The 13,019-nt window shown below is 32.2% G+C and overlaps 1 protein-coding gene across 8 annotated transcripts in view; it reads left to right on the top strand.

The window, feature by feature from the left end:
- LOC145941602 (uncharacterized) overlaps positions 1 to 13,019 on the top strand; it is a 296,529-nt gene that overhangs the window by 78,257 nt on the left and 205,253 nt on the right. Inside the window, exon 5 of one of the 8 annotated variants that reach the window (XM_083047766.1) lies at positions 12,384 to 12,543. The exons of the other annotated variants lie outside the window; for them this stretch is intronic. Coding sequence (XP_082903892.1) covers positions 12,384 to 12,424 — 41 coding nt within the window. The 3' untranslated portion in view covers positions 12,425 to 12,543. Of the gene's footprint in view, positions 1 to 12,383; positions 12,544 to 13,019 lie in introns of those variants that run through there. 8 annotated transcript variants of the gene reach the window in all.

The raw sequence follows: 13,019 nt of genomic DNA, 5'->3' as shown, positions 1-13,019 counted from the left end.
AATAAATTAACATCCAATAAATATAGCCAATTAATATATACGTAATCAATTAATAATCAATAATAATCAATGTATATATATATATATATATATATATATATATAATATATTGTATATAAATCAATAATTCAATAATTTTAATAAAAATTTAAATAAAATTTATCTTTTTTAACACATTAAAAACTTTCATTATTTTCTTAAAATATTTTATTATATAGGGAAATATTTTATGTAAAGAAAATTTCGACAAACTAGCCCCAGGAATCAAGAAATCAATAGATCGAAATCATGGACGCGACAGTTTTCCCGATCACATTCATATTCTACGATAACGTAACATGCACGACAGAATGACGAACGCGAAATTTTTCTGCGACAACACGAACAAATAACCTACATGTGCTGTGTTCAGTAATTCACTACCAGACTGAAAAAATCTATAGTTCACCTTATATTATAGATCATCAGTACTGGCAATAAATTACCGAACGCAGCTGCGACACATACATAATACGACATAATTCTTCACGAGATAAGTACATGCACACGCGAAAATGTACAACACAAGCGGACAAAGGACGATACACGACGACTCGCCTGTGTTTCACGTGGTCCCGTATCTCCGAGAAGCCGAACACAATCAGTTAGTCTATACTAGCCGATTCTATAGTCCTGGTCGCTTTTATCTTGCTTGAGACCGGTCGCTCCGCTCACTCGAAATAATTTCTAACAGCAATAATGTCGCCGAGAATCATCAAATTCACTAATGGCGGCCACGCTGCCGGCACGACTCGAAAACACGAAAATGCGGTAGACGAGGTTTCAGAGCGAACAGAGAGTTCGTTTTACAGAAAAGCAAGAGTTATCTTACCAGCTTGCGATCTCTTCTTTCTTGAAGATTCGGCGCACTTTCTTTTTGGAAAGGACACTGCACACGTTTTCGGCTCGTACACGAAGAGATCCGCCTCAGGCCACAGTTGCACACGAAGAGAGCGAGGTAGATGTTAGATCCTGCTCGATACAGGATCGACAGGAGTGCCACCCCACTACATGCGTGACAATTGAGGCACGATACGCGAGCCAATGACCGATAAGCACATTACCGTCGCGATCTAGCGCGCCCAGTCAAGTACCACGCTGACACAAAAAGTGTGGCTTTATTAGCCTACGGCACACGGTACGATTTTTCGTACTAGATCGTATGCGAGACATTTTACTAGCAGTCATACTGGCTATGTAACTTGAAATGTTATGTGCTGCGTGCTATTGTACGTGCTAACATACTAGTTTTTAGTAATAGGTTTGGTGCTATTTTCATTACGTGGTGTTTTGCTAGCAGCAGACGATATTACGCAAAAGACGACAGAAACACAAAAAATATAAATAATAATAAGGTAATTATAAAGAAAAAATTTAAATATATAAGTAATTATGTATTTTATTTATATTTATGGTAAATATTAATTGAATATATATATATATATATAATTAATTTAAAAAATTAAAAGAATAAAACATTTTTTAATCTTATAAAATTAAAAATTTTTTAAATTTTATTAATTCTTCCATAATTAATAAACAATGATTTTTAATTACATTTTAATTGTAACTATATATAGCCGCATATATAATATTTTATTAAACTCTATAAAAATTAGTGAAAGAACTTATATTTTATATAAAATAATATTTGCAGGCAATATTTTCTTGATCTAATGGAAGCTGAAAGAAGACGAAAATTAGCTGCAATTACTCTTCTCCTTATTGTAGAAAGGGAAAGACGAAAGCAGCAACATAAAAGAAGGATTTGGGCCAGATATTGGCTGCAACGTAGAAACACAATTTGCAATACTTTAACAATGCTGCATAAAGAACTGAGGTTTGTAATATATGCATATGTATGTATATATATATATATATATATATATGAACATATTTCAATTCATTTTTAATATCGATGACTTATGTATTTGAATTTACCTTTTAATTTATTAGTCTTTGATTTTATTTTAAAGTTATATGTTATTTATGTTGTAGTATTGAAGATCCAAGCTCTTTCCAAAATTATTTACGCATGGAACAACTTGTGCTTCAGGAGCTATTACATGTTGTTGCACCTCTAATTGAAAAGAAAAACACTGTAATGAGGGAAGCTATCCCTGCCCGAGACCGATTAAGTGTTACTTTGCGATATCTTGCCACAGGAAATTCATTCCAGGATTTGTCGTATTCAGTACGAATCGCTCCTAATATATTATCCAAATTAATATCTGAGACATTAAGAGCTATTGTAGAAATACTTGAAAATAAAGTTTTCAGTTGCCCATCTAATCCAATAGAATGGCAAGTTTTGGCAGAGAAATTTAATACATTGTGGCAATTTCCGCATTATATAGGCTCATTAGATGGAAAACATATTAATTTTCGACCACCAAGAAAAGCAGGTTCTATATACAGAAATTATAAAGAAAAAGACAGCATAGTCCTTCTTGCTCTTGTAGATGCTGAATACAATTACATATTTGTGGATGTAGGAAGAAATGGTCGCATGCACGATGCTTCTATATTCCGAGAAAGTTCTTTGGCTGCACAATTATACTGTGGAAAATTAAATCTTCCTTTGCCATCCTCTTTGCCTGGATACGATGTTAACGTACCATATGTAATTATAGCAGATGATGCTTTCCCTCTTAAGACAAACATAATGAAACCATATCCTGGACGCGCTTTTACTAATGAAAAAAAAATTTTTAACTATAGACTGAGTAGAGCACGTAGAACGTTAGAAAATGCCTTTGGCATTATGACTAATAGATTTCCTATTCTTCTGAATACTATACCACTCTCAGTAGAAAAAGTAGAATTAATTACGTATACTTGTATCCTACATAATTTTTTACTAAAAAAGAAAGCATATTCTTATATCCCTTCCGAATTGAGAAACAATGCTGATAGGATCCAATCAAATTTGAATAGTATATCCAAGAAGACTAGAGACCAGGAGACCAAACTCCAGTGGTGGGGGTGAGTCAAAATATGGTCGCATTTCATGGGCGCTGTTCGCGGTAATTGTCGTCGGCCAATTCATGAACTACGCTGGATTTCGGAGCGTCGTGCAACATAACCAAGAACATAAGCTTGGGATCTTGGCAAACTGTAAATGTAAACACTGAATTTAATTTTGGAGTTGTAAGTATTAATCAATAATATACTATACTTAGGAACGACGAAGTTCACATAGGAAACCTTTTTTTGATAAAACAAGCGATAAAACAAAATAAAATATTTCGTATTGTGAAACATGATTAATTGAATTTTTATTTTGCATAGAGCACTGAGTCTGGAAAAATAATTGGTGCAACCATGGGCAAATATCGAGAAGAGATTGAGGAAAGATTCGTAAAAGCGGGTTGCGAAATACACGGCGACTACAGGATTGCAAAGACATGCAAAAATTGCCTGTTTCAATATCTACGAAAGAATGCAAAACTCATTCAATTGCCACATGAAGCTTGGGGATTTGTTGCGCAAGATCACCGCATACTATTTGCTAAAGCAGAGAAAGATTTTACTATAAAATTGAATATGATCATTGATTCGAACATGAACGGAGAGATATATTTTAAACAAAAGCATTTAAAGTGGCTAATACCTGAGCCGGAATCAGTGAGAGATGTTGTTGAAAGTCTGAATTGTATTGATAAACTCTCTGTTTTTCAAAGCACATAAATTTTTGAAATGAAATTAATAATAGCTTCCTCAAAGCAGCTTAATTGTACATTAAATGTTTGTAAATATTGGATTTGTCAAAATAAATGAAATTTTCCTCAGATAAAATTATATATATTTTATTTTTTAACAACAACTTTATTCAGTCTTTTTATCTATCGTCCTTATTATTTTTTCTAGATCCTCCACCAAGTTTCGATTGTTTTCGATGTTTCTGCATCTCCAGTTTCTTTTCATCATATATTTTATTATAAGCTTTGCTGAGAATGTGTGCTCTGCTTAATGTATAATAGTGAATCACCCTTTTTGTCAACGCTCCCTTATGTTCTTCACATCCGACGAACGGGAAACTCTCGGCGAGGATATTCTCTGCTATTTGCTGGAAAGAATAGCAATTCAGCTCCTCGCCACCAATTGTTTTGAGGATTGCTCTTTCAATAGCGATCAAGAGATTGAATAAAGTGTCCGACGGGAACTTTAAGTAGCCGTTGGTGAGTAACTTTATTCTCCTGTCTCTCTCACAATCCCCTTCACTCTTACACGCCGACGAAAGACACTCTGAGCAAGACGTCCAATCTTTTATTTTGTGAGCAACAAACCCAGAGAAGTATGCTTGGGCGTACTCATTTGCGCTCTGTACATTATAATCGTGAGCATCTCTTAAATCATATTCTCTGGGGTGATTTTCTCCTCGTTCGATGATTTTTTCCAAAGTGTTCCTCCATTCTAGTTGATTTGTTTTTGCTTTCAAATCAACATCCTTGGAATCAAGCAGTGTGTCAAACATCTCAATTCCTTCGACGTTCGATCCTTTCGGTGGTTTAACGAGTGAATAAAAGCTCATCAATCTGTATATTTGAATGAACAGCAGAGGATCCAGGTGATCACTTGACCCACTGGCATCGCGGTACATACCAAACATACCCTGAAAAAAAAATACTGAAGCATTCTATCGTAAATTTAGTTTAGTTGTGATGAATTCAACAATTTTTAGAGTCGCTTACCTCTAGAGCATCTTGATTCAGACGTGAAGTCATCAGGTACTCGTATCCACAATTTTCTGTCAAATACGTCGTGACTCCAATTGTGCTTTTCAAAGTCAATTGAAATCCCCGATATGTCCCAGGGGACAAGAACTTCCAATAATTTTCCAAAGCTTTGTCGTACCATTCCTCCAAATACGCCTGAAAGTCACTTATGGCCTGTATGCGGAAATTGTAAACAAAGATATTATTGTTTTTTCTATTTCTATTTTCAGATCGAAATTGAACAATAATAGCATCACGTACCTTAGAACTTTCGCTATCCGGTTTTAATGCTCCAATAGGACTGCGAGAGGTCATTGCCACAATGACTTTGTTAACCCGCTTGATAAACGCTATGGTCGGCTCGGAATCTTTCAGTCTTTCATCTTTTTCTTTATATAGATCCATTACGGCAGCAACTTCCAGTGAGAATACCTGAGAAGAATTCACATTCTATATTAGTATTTTTAAACATCATGTTGGGAACCAGAGGTTGTAGTTTGAAGGTTTACCTGAAAGGCCATAGCAACGTTCATTTTTTGATAAAACTTTGGATTGAGGTGATGGTGGGTCAATTTGTGGGCATTTTTCAATCCGAAACTTTTTTTTCCTCCATCAAGATCTAAAACTGCCTCAAAATGTCTCTTTCTCACAATACCGTCAGGAGTCTAAATAACAGACAAAAAAAATAACAGTCGTCTAAATTATTTCAAAAGCGATGAGAATAGTAAACTTATTATGAAAATAATTAAATTGGAAATTACCCATATCGCAGCTATAGATATAATGAGGTTTCTCAAAAGCTTAATCAAATGCGAAAAGTCGGAGCAAAATCATAACTTTCGTAATGGTGAATCGACATCGACTGAGTAAGGATGCTTGCAACAACAATTTGATCCTTCGATGCCGAACAACTTCCACATGGAACGATTCCATGAGGCTCCGTCTGTTGTCACGACATCGACATGAAAATCTGCATTTTCCATCAAAATAACGCACTCCAATATTAATTTATTCAGAACCCTGCTGTTGGCAACAGCAGACCCCTTTACTCAAGAATGCTCCCACTGTCTGAACCCATTTGCCGCGAAACGGTTGAAAAAGAAAAACTAAGGCGTGATCACCGCGTTTATTTTTCTGATCTTCGGGCGTATATTTGTCCAAGTCTGTAAATCCCTTGAACAACATATCTTTTCGATCGAAATGAACTCCTTCGCTCAGTTGCATCTCATCCAACACCAGCGTACCTGTTAGAATAAATGGAAAAATTGGTAACGGATAACAGATATATATATGAGGAAAAAACTCATACATGTAAAGTTTCAAACAAACCTCGCTTATCTTCCGGTTGCATGGCTGCAGCCTTCATCCGTAAAAGCTGGAAAGTTGGTGAGCAGAAACCGTACGAAGCCTTCAGGTTCTTCAAGTACTTAGTCAGGGTGTTGATCGACGGTAGTTGAAGAATCTGGTGTTTCCGCAAGTGCTCATATGCTTTACGACTCTTAATACGAATTAGTAGACACTCTAATATCCAATCGTTTGTGTATCGTATTCCATTGGGACCCTTACATTTCGCGGCAGCCAAGCAAGATCTTATAGCTTCTTGCTGCACTTTCGGGTAGTTTTTAATGGCATCTTCAACCGTTCTGTCAGATAGTGCAGCACAACGAGAATGCAACTCCTCTATGATTTCTTCTTTTTTTGTAATCTGTAATTTGAAATATAATCAAAACGTTATAAAGAAATAAAAACTTATTGATATTTTAATCGCATGGTTTTATAATACTTACGTAGTTTCTCATGCGACTGTTTTGTTGTTTCAAATTTTTAATTACTTTTTTCGTTTTGTATTGTTTTACATTATAGCGTTTCGCTCTCCTCCTTTCGTTATGAATTTTGATCCGGCGTCGTACTCGGCATGAGTCGCATCTCTGACTGTTCGGGTTCGACGTTGATTCAACAAAACCATAAGTACAGGGAGTGTCATGATCGGGTCCACTGCATATACGACTTTTGCTGAGAGTTCTCATAGCAAACGAAAGATCTTGAAAACAATGAACTTTGTCCGCTATATTTAACTTGACAACTTCATCCACAAGTCGGACCTAAAAGTGAAAATTTTTCAATTATACTTGTGAAATATTACCGAAGTTAATACAATTTTATTTTATTATGGATCAGGTATAAAAATTACCTCTACGCTCATGTCCTTTTTCACTACTAACGTTTTCCTTGTATATTTCCCAGAATCACCGCAGTAAAAAAGAATGATGCCATCAGGTAATAACCCTTTTCCCCATTCAATTGTCTCACTGGAATGCTCTGGAGCTTCAAAGTCTCTTTTCAATGCCTCGATGGTATATTCTATTGCTTCGTTCTCTTGGGTAGGTAGTGCGTCCTGAAACGGAGTAGAAAACTGAAAATTTCCATTTTTTTTATGTCGAGAATATTTTATCTCAAATATATTTTCGAAGCATAATTTATACCGATTTCCAACTTACAGATAAACTTTCGTCTCCTGTATCCATGGACTCTCCTTCAAAATTATCTTGATGGACATCGAAAATACATGGTACACTACCTTTATTCAATTTATATTTTTCACGTGGTATTTCGTTTATTGTTCCATCCTTCAAGACAGTTTGGAAAGTCCGCTCAACATCGCTGTCCTTGAAATGTTTATCGCAAATACGTAAATATTTTCTAGTAGCATTTTCCTTTTTCAAAAACAGAAAAACCTTATCAATCCAGATTTGATTTTCATAAGGATCCTGAAAAGTGAAAAAATCAAACTGATTATATGTTTTCTTGAGAAAATGATTGTTATTCATTTTTTCATAATCAAATACACTTACCTTCGGGAATCCGAATAGCGTCCTTTTATTCGGACCCAAATTGGGATATTTACTGCCACAATTCACAATACAACACACGTTAGACATGACTTCACTTTTTTTTTTTTTTTTTTTTTTTTTTTGACAACGGTTCATTACAATACAACACACTTTCACTTTTTTTTTGACACAACGGTTCACAACAAACAACGTAAACATAATTTCTAACTTTGGCGAGATTATGTTGGACGACAGTCCAGCACGCGTAGTTCATGACTTGGCCGACGACAATTACCGTGTACAGCGCCCATGAAATGCGACCATATTTTGACTTACCCCCACCACAGTATTTTACGGGAGTTTGGTCTCCTGGTCTCTAATCTTCTTGAGTATATCATATCAATACGGAAATCGTTGCACTGATAGTGCTGCTACTATCAGAGATTATTTCTGCACATATTTCAATACAGTAGGAGCTATACCATGGCAAAATATATATATTGAAAAATAATTGTATTTATATTCTTAATTTTTAATTTTACTTTTATATATTAATATATGTAATCACTTTTGTAAAAAATAAAGTTTTTCTTTGATACTTTATTCCATTCCTCAATATTCAAGACAATTATTTCGATTGAAACTTGTTTATTTATTACTGAAACACGGATATTATACAACAATATATCCAATGTAATAAAAATAGAACAAAATAAAAACGAAAAGCTTGGATATATATAAATATATCCATGTACATATATATATAAACTGAAAATATTAATATTTAGGGCCAATTTTTCAATAATAATTTAAATTTAGATAAAAGTTTATACTCTGCGCAAACACATATGCGCAGGGTTTAAACTTTCATCCAAGTTTAAACTATTATTGAAAAACCAGTCCTTAATCTTTACAATATATTAAGAAAACTTTTGTATAAGAATACTATATATCACATTTTAAAATATGAGATCATAATGTAACATACTTATATAAACATAAAAACTGAAAATAATAGTAATAATCTTATACAATATATAAGAATACTATATATCACATTTTAAAATATGAGATCATAATGTAACATACTTATATAAATATAAAAACTGAAAATAATAGTAATAATCTTATACAATACAATATATTAGGAACAGTTTTTTTATAAGAAGTTTTCTAATTTATCTCTTAGCTCGTTCGAAATCCGTTACACTAGCGTTTACAACTGTTTGTACTAAGGTATTCATAACATCCAATTGAATATCTCGAGATTGTATTTTTTTAAGAAGAGAACCCAAAAAGCTCATACATGTATCTACAGGGTCTGTACTGTCTGTCATAACGGTAACTGGTGTTGATAATGGCATCTTTACAGATTCTGCAATCGATTCAATTGTCTTTACATAAATATCCTCATTTTTAAGTTTACGGTTTTTAGGATTACGAACAATAGATGCAGATTCTGACATATCGCATATATCTGATGATGACTGTGCAGAACTTAATGCTGAATGTGATCTTGATAGATTTGACGTATTTATATTAGATAAATTTGTAAATGGTGAATTTGTTTGTTCCGAGATCGGTTGTGTTGCAGTAATTATGTTATTAGGTAATGAAGACATACATAATTGTGATTCTTCATTATTATTAGAATTTAAATCCTCTTCATTATGTACGCCACTAATATCATCTTCAAATATTATTTCATTTGCATTAAATATTAACTCTTGCGATTCTTCTGAATAATCATGCTACAAAATAACAAAAGAAAATAAAACTCATTTAATCCTTGTATTATATAAATGTGTAGATTCTCTATCTATGCAAGTATATTTACATAATTAATTAAAGAATGTATCTTATATTTGGAATATGTTTAAATATTCGTAATTCGTATAAAATATAATAAAATAATATTAAAATTCTATTTATCTAATTATGCAGAAAGATTTGTAAGAAAATAAAATTTTAGTTAAAATGTTCATATTATTGAATATAATTATATTGTTTAAATATGTAATATGTAACAAGTTTTGCAAATATGCATTGAGTTGGGCAATCATGGGAATTTAACACATTTAAATATTTAAATACTTACTTGTGATAAATGAACAGGCGTATTTTTTTTAGTATTTGGTAGATGTGATGCTTTGCTTTTTCTGGAAATTATATGTTCCTCCACAAATTTTAAACTATCATAGTACCATAAATTGGGTCTGTATACCTATAATTTGTGTACATAATGTATATAATAATATATAAATCTTTATGCTTAGTCTATAAATTATTTAACTAATAAATTATTTTAATACTCACATTTTCTATACCTATACCACTCTTCATTGATGCTCGTACTTTTGCATTTTCAGAATTAAATTGATTTCTTAAATTATAAAATTTGATACTGCATTCTTTTTCTATAGTGTTAGGTCTAATAGTATTAACTATTGCACAAACACGTTTTAATGATTCATAACGTAAGTTTTTATTATGATAATTTGGGTTTCTTGTTTGATATAGACAAGGCTCATTTTTGTATGCGTCAATTAGAACTTGAACTGCTTCTTTTGTCCACGTTGCCATGTCTTTCTGCTAAAATTTTATTAGTTCAACAGCAAATTTACTCATTTGCATTATACAGCATTAGTACACATTAAAAAGAATTAAATGAGGTTATCTATAAAAGAATACAAATTTTGAGATCGATAATTATTCAATAATGTTATCACATTAATTAACATGTTATCAATCAAAGCATTGTTAACATTCTTTTACATAATTTTATGAATATATTTACATAATTTTATGAATAAATTGATTTTATGAATAAATAGGTTATATTGTGGATATTAGTACTAGTGCAATTAGTTATAGAATTTGCTACAATTAATTATTAAAGTCTATTTTGTATTTTTCTACTTGCTGTGTTTTTCTTTTCTTTTTCTTTAAATTAATTGTTTACATTTTTATTAAACATTGTCCTATTTTCCTATGACTGTATGTCACATAACCATTTCATTTACTGACGGAGTTTATCTCACATTACGATTGGCTGTTATCTAGGAAATTTTTAGGGTCTTGAAGATTTTGTTGAAATCTCCAGAAATCTTATAACTAAAACAGAGCTGTCCACGTTTTGCACTTTTCGGCCGATTTCCGAGGCTCACCGCCTAGCGGCCCCCACTTACGCTCGAGACCTTAGCAACTACGGTTATCGGGCCACGCGTTGGGGCCACCGCACAAGCTTTTCCGTAAGCGTTACGTTACGTTAAGTACTGACCTTAAACTTAAACTCGTACGTAACCTTAAACTTGAGTCAACGCACATAAAAAATCGTAACCGTAAGAACGTCACGTAGGAAAAGTGTGATCAGAACAGAACATCATCATATATGAGGTGAGTATGGGCGGTATTCATAGTCCGTTCTTATATTTAAGATCGTCTCAAGTACAATCTTAAGACGCCTTCTAGATTCATAATTGCGACTTAAGGTGATCTTAAGATTGCGCCTTAAGTATTACCTTGATAAAGATCATCCTCAAAAAAGACAATCTTGTATGACGTAAAAGAGTGCCAAAAAAGACCACCTTCGTCAAGTCGTGTCAAATGAGCTCTTAAGGTGATCTTGTTTGAAATCACTAGTAAAAAATTTTATGCGTGGTATTGTGTTTTATTGAAACGGAAATTTCAAAAGGGAAATCATAGGAAAAGAAGAAAAATGAATATTCAAGCAATTAATATTGAAGAAATTGAAGATATAGAAGATCTGGAAGTAGTACCGCCACGAGTTTCAAAACGTTATATCCGCGATGCGAACAACCCATTCGAATTTTATGAAGAATCGGACTTTAAAAGACGTTTTAGATTTAGTAAAGAATCTGTTTCCATATTGTTTTCTTTATCATCATTATTATTTTCCATATTGTTTTCTTTATCATCATTATTATTAATCATTTCTATTTCATTTTCCTTATTATTATTATTAATATTAACCATTAATTGCTCAAACTCAACTTCTGCGTTGTAGCTCTCGCTACTCATATTATGTACCATCTGTCTTTGATCTAAAATTACATAAAGAGTAAATGAAACAATAGATATTTTTAATAAACGAAACATATATAAACATACATAAACATATATTAATTTACTTAATAACTTACCTTCAATTTCATCATCATTCATGTTTGATGAAAATAATACCGGGGCTGTGGCCATTAAATTGGGCGTTATTACAGCAATATCTGGATCTAGTTCTGTGGATGGTACTTCTGGTCCTCCACCTGTAGCATATCTAGCTTGCTTTTCCTTTGTTATTATGTCCCTTTGAGTTTGTTTGAGGTTGGTCCATAGCTTCTTTAGCTGTTGTACACTTCTCTATAATAAAATAATATAATAACAAAAGAATATTATATGTACAAAATGATATGTATCTCAGCAAACTTAATATATTTAATATATATCAAATTAACATATTAATTGTTCATACATTCATATAATATTAAGTTCATGTTTTACTGACATAACCTGTCTACATAACCTAATCATATTTCATAAAAAATTAAATCCTTTCTTACCTCTTGCATAATCAATGAGGAGTTGTTGAATTCCTCGCAAATCTTATTCCACGCAACTTCTTTTTCACGAAGTGTGTTAACATTACTTTTCTTACTTTCGATTACATGTTTATATTTATTTAAAAGTTGTAAGAAAAAACTTTTTTCAGCTGACGTATAATGTTTACTTTTACTTTTATTTTCTGTTGCCATTTTTTATATTCTTTTCCCTTTTCCAGATTCGTACAAAAGAGAAAAGATCTTCGCACAGAACATATAAGGATCTTCGTGAAACATGAAACACAACAAAAGAGGATAAAACTGCATTGAAAAGAATGAACGGAATATCCATCTCTCATTGGTTGTTCTAGCAGAATTATTCCGAAAGTTTCCGAATGCAGATGAGCATTGTCTTAAGTATAGTCTTTACAAAGATAATTCATACAAGACGATCCTACGTAGTGAGATTAGCTTATTCATAAAGATCATCTTATGTATGGACTATGAATTCGTAATGTCTTAAGACGATCTTCATTTAATAAGATGATCTTCATCAAGATGATCTTAAGCATTGCCTTGAGAACGGACTATGAATACCGCCCTATATAACATATTTGATAGTAAAAAAAAAATTTGTAAATGATTAATTTGATAATTAATAATGTTATTAATATTAATAATTTTGTTATAATAATTCCATTTTCGCAAGTATTTTTAAGATATAGTATATAACCTCTTTTATTTTCAAATAACCATATTTATCTTTTTATTTTTAATATTATGTTCATTATTATTTACATATAATTCTAATTACATATATATATTACTCTAATTCTATTTCAGAGATACTTTAATGTTATATATTTATAAATTTC

This window comes from Prenolepis imparis, unplaced genomic scaffold (assembly GCF_030444845.1).
Source record: "Prenolepis imparis isolate NDT839.2.m4 unplaced genomic scaffold, iyPreImpa1.0 SCAF_10, whole genome shotgun sequence".
NCBI classification, from domain to species: domain Eukaryota; kingdom Metazoa; phylum Arthropoda; class Insecta; order Hymenoptera; family Formicidae; genus Prenolepis; species Prenolepis imparis.
Note: the sequence above shows the minus strand (reverse complement) of the source record. Positions and strands in the feature narration are given on the sequence as shown.